The following is a 20,062-nucleotide window of genomic DNA, read 5'->3' as shown; positions in this document are numbered from 1 at the left end:
AAAGATTGTTTAATTTTCCCCTATTTCTCCATGATGTGAGATGATTTTACTCATCAAAAATATGAACTTTCTCATCATGGTTTGTAGGTGTTTGGACATGAATGGTTTATATTTGAAAAAAAAATGGTATTTGAAGTTAAGTTGAGAAAACGTCTACAAGTTAAAGTTGTGTTTGAACATGAAAATAGTACATTTGAAGTTTTGTTAGTGAAAACTACTAAAACTATTACTTATCTGAAATGACCTTCAAACATTATTGTATAATTTTGAAACTAAAAACTATGGAGATCACATTAAGTAAGTAAATAATTTTATTTTTCTCGCAGTAAAAAGATTGATGTTATATATTTTGTGTTTGTTAAAGCTTCATCTTTCTCTTCAATTCATTTTGGAAAAACATTTTTCTGTTGTGCTTTAATATCTTGAGCCCTCGACTATCTATGAATACAGAGACGCAAAGTCTTAAACTCTTAATTTTCTAGCATGGCTGAACAAAGTGATAAGGTGATAGGTGAAAGTGAAGCTTCAAATGCAGCAAGTCATGCTGAGATAACTCTGTCAGCTAGTGCTAAAAGAAGTAGAAAAAGGTCTGCTGCTTGGGATTATTGTACAGAAGTTGAAACTTTCGAAGGTACGAAAGCAAAATATAGCCATTGCTATACTTTGTACTATTTTAAGTCAAGAGATGGTACGTCGACTCTTATTGATCATTTGTTGACATGTCCTAAACTTCCTACTCCTCTTGTTGATAAAAAACAATCAACCATAGGCTTTAAATCTATTCTGGGGGGTAGTCAAGATGATGTAGTTGTTGTCTCTTGGAAATTTGACCAAGAAGAGTGTAGGAAGGCTTTATGTCGTATGGTAGTAGTTGATGAACTTCCTTTTAGCTTTGTCAAAAAAGAAGGTTTTAAAGAATTTATAAAAATGGTTCAACCTCATTTTTGGATCCCTTCCTGTAGTACTGTAACTAGGGACTGTTTTAATCTATTTAATGAAGAAAAACAAAAGTTGAGGAGGATTTTATAGAAACAAAACAGAGAATTTGTATTACCACTGATACATGGACTTCTATATAAAGGATTAATTACATGTGTATCACTGCCCATTGGATCGATAGTGATTGGAACATGCACAAGAAAATACTTAATTTTTATCCTATTATTAGCCATAAAGGTGAAGATATGGCAAATGGTATTAGTAGGTGCTTACGTGAGTGGGAGATAAATAAGATCTTTACTGTCACAGTTGATAATGCAAGCTCAAATGATGTGACAGTGAAAGAATTGTCTAAGCAATTAACAAAAATGGGAACTAATTTGATGAACGGTAATCACCTTCACGTGAGGTGTATGGCTCATATCATGAATCTTGTTGTTCAGGATGGTTTAAAAGAATGCTCTTTGTCTATAGAACGTGTTAGACATGCAGTTAGATATGTTAGGCAGTTCCCTGCGAGGTTGAAAAGATTTCAAGAAAGTTTTGACGATGAACAACTCAATTGCAAAAAATCTTTATGCTTAGACGTTCCAACTAGGTGGAATTCCACCCATCTGATGTTGAGTAGGGCTGTTGAATTTGAGAATGCATTTTCAAATTATGCTTCCCGTGAAATTGGTCTGAAACATTATCTTAAAAATTCTTATGTTGAAATTGGAATCATTGCTGGTGATCTTTTGAGTAGTGATTGGGTCCATGTGAAAAGAATTACGAGATTTCTTGAGATATTTTATCTTCTTACTTTGAAAATATCTAGATCACGTTATGTTATATCAAATATTTATTTTCTTGAAATTTGTGTTGTTGCTGTTTATTTGAATCAATTGATGGCAAGCGAAGACACTAGTTTAAGTGATATGGCAAAAAAGATGAAAGAAAAATTTAATAAGTATTAGGGAGATCCAGCAAAAATGAACAAGATAATTTTCATTTCGTGTATTTTAGATCCTCGTTACAAGCTTGAATCAGTTAGCTATGCACTTGTAAAGATGTTTGGGGAAAAAAGGCCATCTATACAAGCAGAAATAAAGAAGTACATGACTTCATTATTTAGCGAGTATGTAAAATCAAACTCAAAAGGTAGCGTGCTTGCTCAATCTTTACCTTGCTCTTCATTGGACACTTCTACTTTCGGGCTTTCTAACAGTCAAGTAAGTACCCAAAGTACAGGACTTTTAGAATCATTCATGAAAGATCTAAAGAACTATAAAACAGCGAATGGAGGTGTGGATGCTAGAACGGAGTTAGATAAATATTTGGGTGAAGAAATTGAGGATGATAGTAAAGAATTTAACATCCTAAACTGGTGGAAAATGAACTCAGCTAGATTTTCTATTCTTGCTGAAATGGCTCGTGATGTATTAGTTGTACCAATTTCAAGTGTAGCATCTCAATCTGCATTTAGTATGGGAGGACGTCTTCTTGATTCATTTAGGAGTTCATTGACTCCTAATTTAGTGCAAGCTCTAGTGTGTCTTCAAAATTGGCTTCAAAGTGAAAAATTACAACAATCTGTTAGCGTTGAGGAAGATCTTGATAATCTCGAACAGCTTGAACAAGGTAATGATACTTTTTATTATATTTATTGTATATTATTGTTGTACATGGTTTATACTTATTACATGACTCATTATGATAATTTTCTTTTCAGATTTAGCCAGCGCTGGAAAATACCCTACACCTACTGTAGTTGACATATAAATATATATGTTCTCGTCGTTTTGGTCGAGTTCAGATTTGCTGCCCAAAACCAGGTAATTTTCTCTTTATTTCAGCATTTTTGTTTGCTTTTAGTTATTGTTTTGTTCATTTGACAAGTGTTTGACATTATCTGTTTCAATATAAATAATTAAACAGATACTTTTGTGAAGTTTTCTTCTTATTTTTAGCGTTCTTTTATTTGCAGTTTTATACGTTGTTCTTTCTAGAATTTTTTTTAGCTCTAGTTGAATGGTATTTAATAGATGATAGATTATGGTGGGACTTTCAGATACTGCTAATCTGCTATGTTTGGGATCCTACTACTTATATCGTTGCTATTCGTCAATAGTTGTGTCTTCTAGGATGAACTCGAGGCTGAATAATTGTCACATTTAGGCAGCTTACATGTACATTTTCGCCAAAATTTACTTTATTTGAGTCTTTGATGTTTATTGCATTTCTGGGCTTATCATTTTGAGCATGCTGCAATTATTTGTTTGAATGATCATGGTAATTTAGATTAGTTTATTTTCAATGTATCTTTCTCTTAAGTTCCATTTGAGCCAGATTTAAACTCTAAATCATTTGGTATAAATGTCCAGATTATTGTCGATCATTTGGTTTCTATTTAAACTACTTCAAAGATTATTGTCCAGATTTAAACTACTTCAAAGATGTTTTCGTTTAGCTGATATATCACATAATTATTAATTCCATTCCTCCATATTTGGTTGCAGTTGAATGAGTTACAGGAGCTGAAGCCTGAAGGTATAATGCAAGCCGGAATAAATATATAGTAAAGTAGATTTAAATATCGAGTTTCTCTATCTCTCTCTCACTCCCTATGTGTGCGCATACATGCTTGTCTCTTTAATATGATTTGTATTCATTTATTGAATGCAGGAGAACTAAAGAAGAATGTGTTTCCACAAGAAAAGAAAGACGAGCAGAAAGCTGTTTGAGTTGATTTTGATCAGTAATGGAGTTACAGTTGCTTTTATATGTTAGTGGTTTTATGACTTAGGTTGTCTTCAATGCATTTCTGATGAAAATTTCCAATAGATAATGATCTTTTGCACCACTTCAGGAGCAAGAGACTGTCAAGTTGTGTAGTGTCAACTGTGAACTCTTCTTTAATCTTGACTGACATGGACTGGTGGCTGATCTGTAGGCCTTTATATTGTGAATATATTGTGAAGGTGTGAATTTTAAGTGGCTGTAGCCTGTAAGCCTATATATTATTGTTAATCTGTTTACAATTTCACATATGACATTGATTATCTGCTTACCTAAATTACATTGTGCATGCCTGTTGTGAAGGAAAATTGAAGTAAGTAGCAGAAATTTTACATGTTATCATACCACCGATACACCGCCCGATAACCGTCTAATAATTGCTAATCAGATACCAATCCAACCGATATCTTATAGGTTGGCTAGCGGATTAGTACTTTTAAAAGCCGATAACCGTTAAGTCAAATCGTTAAGCATAATAATCCGTCCAATCCGCCCGATAAGCACCCCTACTCCCAAGTAGTAGGATAATACATACTAGTTCTGGACAGTCAATAAGGTGTACTGATGTTACTTGGACCTTAGTTTCAAACCAAGAACTGGAGTAAGGTGGAAGGGGAAAAAAGCAATGACAACAAACCAACTTAAAGTGATGAGGGAAGAGATGAGATTGAACAAAAGACAGAAAATGGCTTCTTCAATTTCCAAGGAACAATGGAAGTAGGGAAAAGATCAAAGGTGATGTTTATTTAAACAATCTAATTTAGTTTAATTGTTTTTGTCATACAATCTAATTTAGTTTAACAAGGTTGTATTTTTGGAAGTTGTGATGGTTCCACTTATACATCTATGTTGACTTGATGCACTGATTTTGTATGAACCAACTTATGTTACATTTGTTATTATTAATGGATGTTTACCGTTTGTGCTTACAGTTTGTGTTAACACTTTTGTTAAATTTGCTATTATTAATGGATGTTTACCATTTGTCCTTACAATTTGTGTTAACCGTTTGTGCTAACAATTTGTGTTAACACTTTGTGTTTGCACTTTGTGTTCATCTATTAAATCAAATATTCAGTTAAAACATAGAAACAAGGATTCAACACAAAATCAAGTTCATTGACTTCAAGAATATTACATTCAACACAAAATCAAGTTTATTGAGTTCAACCTTACAAACTAGCTAACATAAACACTCTAGAACTTACATCAACACAAGAAAATGCTTCAACTAGCTATTTTGATCCAAACAACAACATACAAGATCAAGAGACACAATATGAAAATTCTATTGAAGCTACAGTAGTTACTCCCTTTCTTCTTCACTTCAATCAATTTCTCTGTTGCATTTTCCATCACCTCATTCGCACTATATTATTCTTCTAACTAGATAAATACAGATTGATCTTCCATCTCCATAATTTCTCTATCATTGTAATCAATCATTTCTTCCATCTCCTTCATTTTCTTCGCATTTGTAATTAATAGTTCATTCATGTCATTCATTTTCTTCACCAACTTTGGAATGATGAACTTAGATTGTTCATTAACCACACCATCCCTCCAACGAAAAAATTTACTCTTTTCTAATTCATAGTATAGGTAAAATTAGAATCTTCTGCCTGGATTATTATCGGACCAAGAAGTTTTTAAAGGGAGTAACAAACCATGAAAGCATCTCACTTCCTCATTCAATTTTGGATCATCCTTCTCAAAACAAATGTTATTCAAATTCAATTTTACCTCTTCCATGGCTAACCCTAATAAAAAAAATCAAAAATTAGAGAGAAGAAATTAGAAGACCTAATTAAAAATCGAGCAAACAAGACAAACAAAGCAATCAGAAATTAAAGAAAATAATTCGTTAAAGCTTACCTCTTTGAGCTATGGTAATTTGTGTATAAGTGAAGACTAGAGGAAGAAGAAATAGGTAAAAATATTATTACAAAATAGGTAAAAAGAGTTAATGAATATTATTACAAAATAAATTTTAAATTTATTGATACGTGACAGTTAATGATAGGCTCATAAAGTATTTTTTTCATGCTCTACGCATCCGTCGTGCGTGTATATACGCAGTGGTCCAGCTGGGCACATATATACATATAAATTGCAATATTAAATAGTATAGGGGGAGAATAGGACCCGTCCAAAGTTTAGTATTGTAATAGCAATTTTCGTCAAAGTTTTTTCAGACTATTATCCCCCAAAAATAATAATGAAATCACATAAAATAAATATTACAAATTAATATGTCATAATGAAAATGATCAAAATTTAAAAGTATTAAATCATGCTAAAATAAGTCTAATAAGTATTAATTACATTACTAACATTGAAGAAAAACTTTTTTATTTATGACAAGGGAAACCCACAACTGCTACCTTTTTTGGTGCGCACAGGGTAAAACCTCCATTTTTATACAATAGTTCGCAAACCACACAGAAGAGGTAACCCGCACTAGACAAGGCTGGAGCGACGAGCTCAACCCACAAGGCAAACCCCTTGTTTTCGCTGGCAAAGGATTTCGATCTTGAGACCTCCAAGATGAAAAAAAAAACATTAAAGAAAAACTAAAATTAGGTTATATATTTTAATTGTGTAAAGCAATGTAAACTAGAGAACAAATATTCAACATTATTGTCATCTTAGTATTGAATAATTTTTTCTTTGTTAGCATTGGTATTGATTTGATTTTGATTTGAGTTTTATTAAAGTTAGTAATATATATGGACTATAATCTTCATTGGACCACTCAAAATTCTAATTTTCAAACTTAAAATAATATGTTAAAAGATAATAACTATGAAAAAATATAAGAAATATTTATAAATTATATCAAAGTAAATATTTTTATGTACAAAATAAATCTTAAAAATTATATATATAATGTCGGGTTAGTTTGATGTCGGATTGACCTTTTCTAATTTAAACGAAACCAACCCAACTCAAGTATCAAGCTTTTTCTTCTAATATCAAACCAAGTCAAACCAAATGACTAATCATTTTTTTTTTTCGAAACCAAATCAAACCAAATGATTAATCATTTTTTCTTTTCGATTTGAGTCAATTTACGATTTAATTCGATTTTATACCCCAAATCATAATATTATGTCAGAAGCATGCCGGACGTCCTTAATTATTTCAAGAGTGCAACAATATCTCTTTTCACTGTAATCTTTTTTGTTTTACTAATAAATTATAAATTAAACAATTTTTTTAATGTAGTTTCTAAAACTAATTATTTACCTAGAAAAATATTATATAGTCAACAAATTATTTTATTACTATTATATAGATGCGGTCAGAATCAGGCAATTGTCTGTCGACATATGCTTCTGATCGAGGGCATTTTAAATTTTTTATACTTTTTTTATTTTAATTTTTTTATTTTATTTTTCTTTGAATTCATTATATATTTAAAAGTTACGTAAAAAATATTATATATCACAATAATTAATAATTTAAAATTTTTAAAAATATATAAAAAATTTAATTAACTCTCGAAATTCTGATCAAAGTTATATAAATTAGAACAGAGAAAATAACATATATTATTTGAAAATTACTTAAAAATATTATAAATTATCATAATTAAAAACTTAAAATATCGACTGTATCATGTAAATTGAGCAAAAAATAAAATAAAATATTGAGCCATATTAGCAGGGTTCGTGTATCTAGTCCACCTAAGCAAATGAGCCCATGCTTTGCTTTATACGATAAGAATAAATTAATAAAAACTCTTGTCATTTAGTATGAGTATTTCCTTTCTTCTCCTCCTGTTTGAGATTTGATTTGATCTCTAGCAGAAAAAAGAAGAAGAAAATGGTCGTCACAGATGAACATAGCGATGACAGAACAAGTGAATTAATAGCTTTTGATAACACACAAGCTGGTGTTAAAGGACTAGTTGATGCTGGAATTACAAAAGTCCCAAGAATTTTCTACACACCACAAGATGCATATTCAAAGGATCCTGAAAAAAACCAATTCAGTATTCCTGTTATAGACTTGGATGGCATCGGTAAAGATCCAATTCAACGTAGGGAGATCGTCGAAAAAATACGGGATGCATCGGAAGTGTGGGGTTTCTTCCAAGTGGTAAATCATGGAATTCCTCAAAGTGTTTTGGAGGAAATGTTGAATGGTGTTAGGAGATTTTATGAGCAAGATACTAAGGTGAAGAAACGATGGTATACGAGGGATTCATCGAAAAGAGTGGTACATAATAGCAATTTTGATCTGTTTAAGTCTGCATCAGCTAACTGGAGGGATACTACTTATTGCAGTATGGCTCCACAGCCTCCTTCTGCTGATGAATTGCCAGAGGCTTGCAGGTATCTACTCCTTCGTCTGAAAATTACACTATATATAGAGAGAGAGTAGATGTTGAATTTCTTTAATGAAAATCCTGACGAATTTCAACCATATTTTGAAACTTATCTTGTCTAGTAATTAAGCCTTAAAGCTAAGTAGATAAGTATATGTAGCATTTTCAGGGTGTTCAAACAAAGTTCTTGAAGCTTTTTCCAATATATAATTTGTAGTGTTTCTGTTGTAATGCTTTTGCCAGGAAAATTGGAACTTCTCTTGAGGTTTTTTTTTATTTTTTAAGTGGGGGTAGAGGAAGGGGAAATGGGAGAGGAGATTACAATGTGGGCAATCGAATCCTCACCAACAAGGTGAAAGATTCAAGTAGTCAGCCAATTGAGCTGCTAAGATTCCCAACTTCTCTTGAGATATAGCAAGGCATAATAGTCTAAATGTCATTTGTAAAAGTAATCAGTAGCAGAGCCAAAGTTTTCACTAAAGAGAGTAAAAATATAAAGAAGGAAATACACGAAGAAGCCAAGAAAATTCAATAGTGCTACATAATTTCCAGCAAAGGGGGTGTCACTGGACAAAAGTAGCTCCGCCAGTAAACGTAATTGGATGGTGATTAAAATTACTTGTAAAGGAGATTGTCAATTTAGAATTTCGGATATCTAAGTATAGTTTTATGAACTGTTACATTATATGTTTTTTCCTGCAGGGATATTCTGATTGAGTACGCGGAGCAAGTGAAGAAGTTGGGTCGTTCTTTATTTGAATTAGTGTCTGAAGCTCTTGGCCTCAACCCAAGCTATCTGAATGATATCGGTTGTTCAGAGGGGCTTGCTGTTTTGTACCATTATTATCCAGCATGCCCTGAGCCAGAGCTAACTCTTGGAACTGGCAAGCATTCAGACAGTGACTTCCTCACAGTGCTGCTACAAGATCATATAGGAGGCCTTCAGGTTCTTCATAATAATTACTGGGTTCATATTCCTCCTGTGTCTGGTGCACTAGTAGTAAATGTTGGTGAACTTTTACAGGTAATTGTCTCTTATATATGAGTTTGTCATTATTTTTATTAAGGAGGTTCAAAATATGAAGAAGTGAACACACAAACTAACCGAAAGGGGTTCAACATTTACTCTATATATATACATAAAAAATAATTTTAACTGTGTATAAATAGTATAATTTTTCAGAGTTCGGATGAACCGCCTAGACCTAAGCTGGCTCTGTCCCTGAGTTAATGCTCTTGTGGCATAAACTCATATATCAAAGCATGTCATGCTTTTGATTGAGCTGGGGGTTTATCGGAAACAACTTCTCCACCTCCCAAGATAGGGGTAAGGCCTTCGTAAACTCTATCCTCTCCAGATCCCATTTTTGGGATTACATTGGGTTCTGAGGAATGATTCATGAATTGGCATATTTTTAGATTTGAATTTGAAATGTGCTAACTAACTCAGTTTTGTGTAAACTTTCCAGCTCATATCAAATGACAAATTCAAGAGCATTGCACACAGAGTACTGGCAAGCCATGTTGGTCCAAGAGTATCGGTGGCCTGTTTCTTTACCACGGGTCACTCGTTATCATCAAGAGTTTATGGACCAATTAAGGAGTTGTTATCAGAAGATAATCCGGCGAGGTATAGAGAAACTAGTGTGAAGGACTTTTCAGTTCATTATGATGCAACAGGGATAGGAGGGAAATCTGCTTTGTCAGATTTTAGGATATGAAACATTTGTCTGTCTGGAACTATTAGATCCTACAATCAGTTATATATGTAACTGTTGTGCCTGGAATTAAGACATATATAGAAGGGTGTCTACTGTAACTTTGATTTGTATTCTACATATTTTATACATGAGAGTACTTTAATAGAGAAGTGAGTACTTAACTAAAATTCCTTTACATACAGTGCTCATGTACTCAAGGAAAGACACTATACAATTAGCTTTTACTGTTAATTAACTTAGAGATTTCCATCAGTAAAACAGACCTTATGATTATCCTGTTTGATGTTCGGAAAAAGACAATTGGATAATTTTAGAGACCTGTTGTTGGATGGATTTCAATGAAACTCTTGAATTTTGTTACCATTTGGTGAGTGTTGTTAATCTTGGAGCTGGCAATTCTTAGTGGTGGACGTTGAATTTGGCCATACATTCATCCAGTTCGATCCATTTTGGACTAATTTGGGTATGAGTTTTAGACTCCAATCAAATTTTATTGCAAAAATGAGAAAATATAAAGAAGAAAACTAAATTTTTAAGTAGGCGATTATACCCTTTCAATTCAAACATAATGTACTTAAATCATGATAACTAACAAATTATAACTTATCACGAGTTTTCTCTCTCTATATATAAAAAAGGCAAAGCAATTTTTTAAGGAATCTCATCAACTTAAAGTAAAGACTTTAAGACAATATTTTCATTATAAAAATTCACAAATTATATTTACAAACATTAATAAAAGAAATTAATTTGCGAACAAAAATAAAAATTTCTTAATTACAAAGTACAAGAAGAAGTTAATAACTAGCACACTATGACCCTTGCTTCTATTCCTTAAAAGATTAAGAAACGAAGAATAAAACTCAATAGATAAAATGTACTTTAAAAGGGATAAAAGAGGGAAAAATTAAAATCACATTCAATCAAATATTTGGAGATTTTTTTAATAAAAAAGAAGAAGAAGAAATAATTTAGATAAAATAAATTAACAGATGAATTGCAAAGGAGAGAGTGAAAATACAAAACTAAAAACAAAAAGGAAATAAATAGATAAATAAAGAAGAAAAAAAGTAAAGGTAAAGGCAAAAAAGAAAAGAAAACTACTAGACAGATTATCCTTAAGTGGATTCGAACCATGGCATAATTGGGTGTGGCACCCTGTCAGTTAACTAACTGATCAGCAGTTACTATGCCTTTGTGAGTGCCAACTTTTAATTATATATCATACTCACTAAAATTTCTATATATATATATGAAAATTTTAGTCGAGAGCTTTTTGATCCTGTTTCAAGATCGTTTCGCGAAAGAATCGTATGGCGCGAGTGAAAATATAAATGATAAAAGGGATTATTTTTTATTTTTTTGCAAAAAGGATTCAAATGGGAGAAACTATGTAAAGCGTTATTATGAGTAACGTATTTTTAACTGACGTTGTATTCAAAATCCAAAGGCATTCTGACTTTCTTTTTTTGGTGATATAATAATAATAATGTTTATATGATTTTACAGGCCATGGCTTTGGGACTGCAACTTGTTAGTGCATTTTGTATCATGCACAGAGCAAATCAAATTCTTGTGTTCGTATCAAACATTCATAGACTTTGAGGAGAAATTATTTATTTAAAAGGTCCATTATATTACAGCCTCAGGAATTTGTAGATAAGCTAAAGACGAGGAAAGATTTTGCAAATTGTACTCAAGGGTGCTTAAATTATCTGACTCAAGGGCCATGGCTCTCGGATTTGCAACTACCTAGTGGAATAGTAAAGGTAGATGCAACTAACTTGAATACAATTACCATAAGCGAATTCAGGATTTTAAGTTTGTGGTGGATTCCTGGTAAGGGTGCTTGTATGATGGTTTGGTTGAATATTGTATTTGTGCTTGATGGTTAAACTTATCGGTTATCATTTTTTTCATTATACTAATAAACCACTAACCGAACTAAAAAGATATCTATTGATTCGATAGGGATATACTAACAGTTATTGATTAGTTATCGATTATGTCAAATTGAAAGATAAAATTACATACAGGCTTGAAGGGAGTTGAGGTTTGGAAGTTGCGCATATGAAGGAGCGACTGTTGGTATTTCGTAAAAGGAAGCTGAGAAGTTGAAAAAGACTCCAAGCGAATCTACCCCCATCAGGCAGGAAAGAACCTCGACAGGGTTAATTTTATGCATTGAACCAACTACTCTTTTTAGTTATGGGGTTTGAGTAAAAGTTATTGGGTTTCCGAAAACCTTCACATGATACCCTGAATTTACTTCATTCACTCTACCTACAACAACAACAAAATTCAAAGAAAAAAAGAACTTTCAAATACGAGCCATTTTTGATTCGGTAAATTGGATGGATAATCTAGTAAGATTGCAAAAATTTGCATGTTAGTTAGAGCGTAATAACTCCTCTTTACTTCAACAGTGTTGACTACCAAATTGTTGTTACAAATCATTACTTGCCGATCAAAAAGTACTCTCATCGTTCCTTTTTTACTTGTTAAATTTTAATTTGACACACTTATTAAGAAAAGAATGGTTGATATAATGAGTTTATCATTTAATTGATAGAGTTTTAAACATATTTTCTCACTACATTTTTCAAAGACATTAATTCAATTTTAATAAACTGACGGTAATATGAAGAAAAAATTTATCCTTTCTTGATTTGTCAAAATTGACAAGTAAAAATATAAATCATATTAGGAAATATTTGACAAGTAAATAGGGACGTAGGGACTAATTCCTAATTTGTCCAAACTTCTTCATTATCACCGATTTTTCCCAAGTCTTACCTTTGTAATATTGCCACGTGGATAGAAGAACAATAAGTTGGGCAATAATTTTCTAATAACTTGTGTAGTTATTAAATACATTTATTATTATAAAAATATATTACGAAGTTTCGTCATGGGTTAATTTAGCCTAGATGTAGTGACTTGTACTGTTTTATCCAAATTAACCCGTTATGAAAAAGTTTGACCAACTTAAAGTGAAAGATGAGTACAGATTTAAGGATGCACTTCAAACGTAAACAAAAAACAAAATTATTTAAAAACATAAAAATTCGCCCAGCTCTGATCCTTTCAAACTCGACGAAACTCTTTCATGGGAAGGCATTGGGCCGGACACCATTTTTTACCCCCCAACTAGCCCTCGAACATGCTCAAATTAAGTAGGGGTTCACTTTTGGGAGGCAATCAGATTGGCTATCCAACCCCTTTACAAGTTTTAATTTGAGTTGTAAGACCTCGATAGTTGAAAAGTCGAAAAGTGGAATTAAAAAAGGATTTTTTAAGTTGCATCTTTTTGGGGTCCTTCACAAAGTCCTTCACGAGTCTTGAAAAGGACCACGAGTCATGAAAGGCTACCGTGGTGGAGCCCTAGAAATTTGAGAAAAAAAGGAAAGGTCCACGACTGAATTTACGGGGCATGGTGGACTCAATGGATTATGGACCCGTCCGTGAAGTTGATTCCCCAAGACCCCAGACTCAAAGTGCGACTACGATTGGCTCCTACGACCCGTGGAGCTCTACACGGGCCGTGGTGGCCTCCGTGAAAGTCGATCTCTGAAGTCTGACTTTTTTATCCAGGTCACGACCATCACCATGGACCGTGGTGACTTTGACGGTCCTGGTGACCTTCGGTGCAAGTAACCCGTTTAGTTAATTTAAAAGGGTGTTTTGATTTTCCCCCCTATTAATTCATTAATGTATTTGGACGGTGTTTGGGGATTAATCTTATTCTATTAACTGTCCTAAGTCCGCCTAATTCCCTCATTCACTCCCTAACATCCTAAACACAAATCTTCTCTCTAAAATTCTCTCCCAAAGTTCATCTTCTTCCTCAAGCAAGATTTCAAGGGTTTCAAGCTCAACCCTCCAATTCAAGTGCATCTAGGGTTCAAATTATCTAAGGTATGTGAGAATTCATCCATAGATCCTTCTATCCACGGAGTCTCAAGGTTCTTCTTTAATTTCCTTTGTGAATTCTTCTTCTAAGTCCTAATTTTCATGAAATTGCATTGGGTCATCTCAATTATGGTCTATTTCATTATTATTGATCTAATTATGCATAATTCAAGTTACATTGCGTGATTTCAAGTTGATTTTTATGGACTCATGTCATATGTTATTTTCAAGTATGATTTTAAGGATTTATGATCATGATTTAGAAAGGATTTCTATGAATGATTCATGAATGATTATCAAGGCTTATGAGTGACTCATGCAAGGTAATGAATGATGATGAATTATGTTTTCAATGATGTATAAAGATTGTGATGGGTTTTCCTCACATCCTCATGTTAAAGATGGTGAAAGATTTCGACTCATGAATTCATAAGAATTGAAAGGTTTTCTCATTCTTGTATAAATCAATTCGTGTTAATGAGTTATTCTTATGACTATTTTATGATGTTGGGTTGGTATCTATTATTACCATTCCTAATGATGTTATTGACTATGATTTATGAATTCTGTTGGGATAATGTCTAAGCACCGAAAAAACTTTAAGGTGGGGTTCGGTTCAAAAGCTCAAGTAGCGACCCAAGAGAATCTTAGTAGCAAACTTTAGTCCCTAACTATATTGCCCGCATAGGTTTTCCAATATGGCCTAGCTAGCAGATACACATATAACTTAATGCTAAAGAAGGTTCTCACGGAGTCTACCTTGGCAAAGTAGCCTCTCTCTTCTCGATGTGGAGTTATATCAGATTCCATATTATAGCTCGCATGGTCTTATATGTCGGTTAAAGTTCTATCCCATACAAAGGTATATGAAATGATATAAGTTCTTATGATGTTTATGATGCATTGACCACATGATTATGATATGATATTCAAATGTTTTCAAGTTTTACTCATGTTTTAAGATATTGGTCATGCATCACATGTTCATATTGACTATGTTTGATTATTATTATTCATCCATGCTTCTCACATACTTAGTGCATTCCATGTACTAAAGCATATTTTTTGCTTACATTGAATCATAATGTAGGGTCCGACGACCATCACGCACATCCTACTCGTGGCTAGAGATTGAGCTTACTTTCTCATATTGTTGGTGAGTCCTCATGTTTCGAGGTCAAGACATTTATTTTACATTGTTCCTTATGAATTTTCTCTTTTGCATGTTGGGTGAGCTAGGAGCTTGTCTTATGCCCATCTAGACTAGTAGAGACATGGTAGATGTTCATAGAGTCTATGTTGTCGTTCCATTTAAGTTGAGAATTATTTCTCTTTTATCGAGATATTCATGTTGAGACTTTACTTCTGCATCTATGTTTTAGCCTTATAGATTATTTACCTTATGCATGCTCATGTATGATATGCTAAGAGGCTTGATTGGAGTCCTTCAAAATTTTAATAGTCGTGTCACACTTAGTGTCTAGCTTGGATCATGACATGAGCGTACACAGAATAACCTATTCTTTGAACCTAATCATAAATTGTTTGGCCAGAACACCAAACTTGAAAAAGTTCACTAACAATAACCCGCAAGCTTGAGTAATTAGTACAAAATGAGATGCATTGACACTCGTTTATTTTTTATTTTATCTTTTATTTATTTAACACTCTATTATTATTATTATATAACAATATATCAATGATAATGAAATATTTAAACAATATATCTAGTTATGACATAATAAAGGTTATCACACCTTCAAAGAATTATGAAAATTCTTTAAATAGCTACATAATTTAAGCATTTTCTTGTATTTTTTTACTAAACTTTGGCCTTCACGAACTTCTTCTTTTTTCTTATTCCTTATGTGCCAATAAATTTTTTCAAAATATTTTAACTTGTATTTCAAAAAGTTAATTTCTTAGTATTTTCCTTTTTTCCTAATTCTTTAATTCTCTCTTCTCCAAAATAAAATCTTTTTGAGCTGGGTGTTTGTGAAAATCAAGTTTACTTTATTATTTGTATATCCAAAATAAATTGTGCATATGGTAGGAAATAATGAATATAGGATGATAACAATGAAATCAAATAGTGACCATATATTCTAATCCTTTATTTGGGGTGAGTGGTGTCTAAACTGGGAATCCTTTCAAAATGTATTTTTGGATTTCATTTTGTTTTTTATAATGAAATCTGTTCCTAAAACAACAAACACTTCTACGACATGTCACCCTAAAATGGATGTTTTGGGAGTGAACACTACACCTATTGCTGCTGCCGTCCAACCCACATATAACGAGAATTCTGCTGCTAGAGTACCTTCGACTTTCAGTTCCTAGGAATTAAATTCCGTATATATTGGGGTTGATAATTGGACATTTTTAAGTTATGAGAACACAATATTATTTATTGGTTAAACCTGCTTCCGCATCTTCAAATTTCTTATATCTCGTGAATGTTGTGAGCTTTGGGTTATGCTAGTGGTTCTCCCACCAGAGGATTAGAGTGATTGTCAGTCACGACGGGTTGGGATCTTGACACATGTTAATGCTCTAGGTTTGCGTAGGATATGATTTGTATAGTAAAACAACTTTGTTGTTATAATATTCTCATCAATATAAGACTATTGAATTTATATCTCATATGCATGTGATAATGTGTTGGAAACAAAATGTGTCGAACAAGTCGCGAGATTGGCTCTCTCACACGAGCAATCAACTCTTACGTCAGAGAACATAAAGAGATAATTTTCACTGTCATATTATGACTTGTTTTAAAACTAGACAAGAGTATCTCTAAGAAAATGATTTTGAGAATTACTGAAGAGAGAAACTTGGGTTAGACATCAAGAGGTGTCTAGACCAAGGTTTGTACAATGAAGGATAATGAGACATATGTGCCAAGATAAGGTAAGAACATCGTAGCACATGTTTCATACCATGTGTGTTAAGCGACCAATGGGTTAATGAAAGAATAATCCCTGCTTCTTCATTGTGTGAGACCCTGAAAAGTTAAAGTTAAACGTTTCATTAGAATACCATTTGACCTTTCACTATTTTTTGAAATTTCAATCAATGTTTCTACTTTAGCATGTCACTAATAGTTATGAATGATTCATCAATGCAGTACATGTCTACGAAAGCAGTTGATTTGAGACTGATAGATTCGAGTAGAAAGGGAAGATAATTAAATTGAAATAATATGGCTTATGTACACAAGCCGCTGTCACACTGAGTATGTAGATGTCGAGTGTAATTATGTATATAAAGTTAAAACTAAACTCGAGTTCACCTCTTAAAGAGGATGAGGGATCAAATAAGAAACTACTGATGCAGTAAAGTTTGGGGGTATTGTGAGTACTGATATTCTCATATTAATAGTGAATTATTTCCATATGTGATTGAATTTCTATATAGGGCTTATAAGACCTTGAAGGCAAGCCTTGATGCTCACAGGTCGCACGAACTATTTGTCATATGAATTGTGTGTCTAGTTGATGTGATACTGGCTCGAGTCTTGTCCATTATGTGTGAAGTGGGAGATGTAAGATTGTTTTGGGATCATGTGTCGCCCATATGCACCGACCCGATCTGTAAATAAAGGATATATCTGGTTTAAATTAAAGGCAGAATAGTTAAATTAAAATTGTTTGAACCTAACATTTAGGAGGAGGGAACGGTTATTGTTCATTCCTTTTTGAAAAAAGAGAGGGAACAATTTAACAACCGCTCAACCTCTCATACTTAAAAAGGAGAAAGGAATCTTCTGTTAATAGGAATGGATGAGAGAAAAAGTTAATTGAAAAGAAAAAGAAGAAAAACAGAAAGACAAAAATCAGAAAGAGGCTAATTCTCTTGATAGCAACAACAACAATTCGCTGCGAATCTAAAAATACACAATCCATTGTTCTTGCTCCGTATTTTCTAACAACACCAATCTGCAAAAGGTTATAGTAAAATCTAAAGTTAGTCATAGAAAAGTGCAAACAACAACATACCCAATGGGCAAAAAGAGTAGCACAAACTTTAAATATTTGAATAAAACACTTTAAAACTCATTTACTATAGCAATGACAAAAGAAAAAGAAAACATATCACAGCTTGTTTTGTGATTAATGCTCTTCTAGTGTTTTTTATTTGGTCTCTCATATGGTGTCTAGTATCGGTATTAGAGTCCGATTAATCAAGATAAATTAACGAAACTTAGTATATGCATATGGTTGCTGATAAACTTCTCTATGTTGATATTATAAGCTCACTGAACTCAACTTATTAATACAAAGCAGAGGAAATAGCAAATAAACTACAATACTTCAACCTGCTAAGATTTGGCCCTAAAAAATATATACAGGGGAGAAAGTACGTACCTTGAACCTACTAGCATTTTCATCTTCCTCATCCATTTTTTCCTTGTTCTCACTCTTTCCTATCCAAGATTGAGCTTTTTAAAACAATAGAACTCCAATTAATTATATTGCAAGTTACAACATGAGCAAATATCAAAAGATGAACTGGGATTAGGCAAATAAAAAAGATCCATGAAGACGTCAAATATAATGCAGTTAAGATACAAATAACAAATCAAAAGCATGAAATTTGAATTTATTGAGTGATATAAATTAAGTAAAAAATTTAAGACTTACATAATTTAAGGAGCTAATTACTATTTGTCCCTACCCCTTTTTAATATTACATAAATCTCTTAAAAAATAGTCCATCCAGATACATCATGTGGTATCCGGATACATAATTCGGATACATTAATTAACAAATCAGTTGAGCTAAAAAAGAAATTATGTATCCGAATACATCCTATGGTATCCGGATACATTAATTAATAAATCAATTGAGCTAAAAAGAAAAAGAGGGTAGCAATTATCCGGATACATTAATTCGAAAAAATAGTCCATTCGGATACATCTTGTGGTACCCGGATACATTAATTTGGATACATTAATGAACAAGTAATTATGTATCCAGAAAATGAATTTTGACTGTAAAAAGAAGGGGGGTTTGAAATATTTTTAAATGGTAAAGAATATTTGAAGATTTGATAAATAAAGTTGTGTATATAGGTAATTTTTCCGTAAATTAATGTGTGCTTGAGTGTAGGCTGAGCATCGGTCAGTTGCAAAGGAGAGTGGGCACTCGAGTAAATATTTTATTCGTATGGGTATTTTAATAATTAATTAGTTTATCAAATTGGGATACACTTTCTCCGTCTCATTTTAGTTGTCATGATAAGATTTTGCACAATTCTTAAGAAAATATTAATTAGAAGCGTTATTTAACTAATATACCCCTTATTAATTCTGTGATTTTTATCTATGTATGTGCCTCTTAATTCTAGAATAATTAATGCTAAGAGTAAAGTTGGAAAAATATAATTAATTCTCTCTTGATTGTTTAAATTAACAACTATTTTGGGACAACTATTTTTAGTATACACGACAAATAATATAGGACGGAGGGAGTATAGAATTAATTTATTTTTGATGAACACTTTGCGTACTTTCCCTAAAAACATTTGGGCAAAGGCATATGCATGTAAATTGTAATGTATATGACTATATGTAGAACTAGTGCTTAAGATTTCAGTGAAGGCTGATCCAGGTAATGGATGGGGATTTTAATTAGTTAAAGTTAATTATAGAGTGATCAATAAATAAGCGATATGTCATAAATGAAGTTGTTGCTTGAGATTAAAATTTGAGGTGTTAAAAATAAAGGCATAGTAAAGCCAAAAGGTTGGCATTTGGGGGTGAAAAAGCAAATGGAGGATAGATTAATTCAAATAGTTCAAAATATTTTAAGTGATTTTTCGAACAATATTCAGACCAAAAGATATAAAGGAAAGGTCTGTGGTTGTTAAAAGCAATGATGGTTATAATCATAGAAGTCATATTGCATTAGTGGTTCTGCCCTCTGGGCTTTAATCTCATAATACAATATGAAGCCAAGAATGTCTTCTAAATTTTCTGATGATTTTCCAAGCATCGTATAGATAAACAGACATTTAAATTTGGTCTTAGCTAACAAATAAACACTTTAACTTTGAATATGCATATCTAGACATTTCAACTCGTCTTCACTGTGTAAGTTGAACACTCCAACTTACAAAACGATCATATAAATACCTCCAAAATTTATGTCATGACAGGGCGTCCACGAGACACAGTGAAACAAGTTAGAGTGTTTTGTTGACGGTTGAAACCAAATTAAGATATCTAAATATGCATTTTTTAAGTTAAAGTGATTATCTGCTAATGTCGAATTTGAATGGCTTTTTCATAATACCTAATACACTCTAGGTAAGTGCTAAGAAACCTTAATTAGCTTCCACTTTATCACTTTCCCTTTTTCTGTGTCTACAACTATC

At 32.4% G+C, this 20,062-nt stretch overlaps 2 protein-coding genes across 2 annotated transcripts; both read left to right on the top strand.

Moving 5' to 3' along the window:
* Positions 1-483: 483 nt before the first annotated feature.
* LOC129900010 (zinc finger BED domain-containing protein RICESLEEPER 2-like) lies at positions 484-3,662 on the top strand. The gene is made up of 6 exons (XM_055975000.1): positions 484-631; positions 1,249-1,668; positions 1,945-2,559; positions 2,651-2,685; positions 3,438-3,468; positions 3,604-3,662. The coding sequence occupies exons 1-6, from the start codon at positions 484-486 to the stop codon at positions 3,660-3,662; spliced, it is 1,308 nt and encodes a 435-aa protein (XP_055830975.1).
* Positions 3,663-7,482: 3,820 nt separating this feature from the next.
* LOC129901474 (1-aminocyclopropane-1-carboxylate oxidase homolog 1-like) lies at positions 7,483-9,950 on the top strand. Its single transcript, XM_055976667.1, has 3 exons — positions 7,483-8,057; positions 8,753-9,074; positions 9,520-9,950. Exons 1-3 carry the CDS (start codon positions 7,546-7,548, stop codon positions 9,769-9,771), a joined length of 1,086 nt encoding a protein of 361 aa, XP_055832642.1. The 5' UTR covers positions 7,483-7,545; the 3' UTR covers positions 9,772-9,950.
* The last annotated feature ends 10,112 nt before the right edge of the window (positions 9,951-20,062 follow it).

The sequence above is a fragment of the Solanum dulcamara genome, chromosome 8 (assembly GCF_947179165.1).
Source record: "Solanum dulcamara chromosome 8, daSolDulc1.2, whole genome shotgun sequence".
Lineage (NCBI taxonomy): Eukaryota > Viridiplantae > Streptophyta > Magnoliopsida > Solanales > Solanaceae > Solanum > Solanum dulcamara.
This window is presented reverse-complemented; position numbering and strand designations above follow the sequence as displayed.

Bases quoted from the DNA above. Each gene is read 5' to 3' on its own strand.
- LOC129900010 (XM_055975000.1), top strand. From the start codon at position 484: ATGGCTGAACAAAGTGATAAGGTGATAGGTGAAAGTGAAGCTTCAAAT. The intron at 1,669-1,944 runs GTGATCTTTTGA...CGTGTATTTTAG, and splicing joins TGAAATTGGAATCATTGCTG to ATCCTCGTTACAAGCTTGAA. The intron at 3,469-3,603 runs GTATAATGCAAG...TATTGAATGCAG, and splicing joins ACAGGAGCTGAAGCCTGAAG to GAGAACTAAAGAAGAATGTG.
- LOC129901474 (XM_055976667.1), top strand. From the start codon at position 7,546: ATGGTCGTCACAGATGAACATAGCGATGACAGAACAAGTGAATTAATA. The intron at 8,058-8,752 runs GTATCTACTCCT...TTTTTCCTGCAG, and splicing joins GAATTGCCAGAGGCTTGCAG to GGATATTCTGATTGAGTACG. The intron at 9,075-9,519 runs GTAATTGTCTCT...TAAACTTTCCAG, and splicing joins ATGTTGGTGAACTTTTACAG to CTCATATCAAATGACAAATT.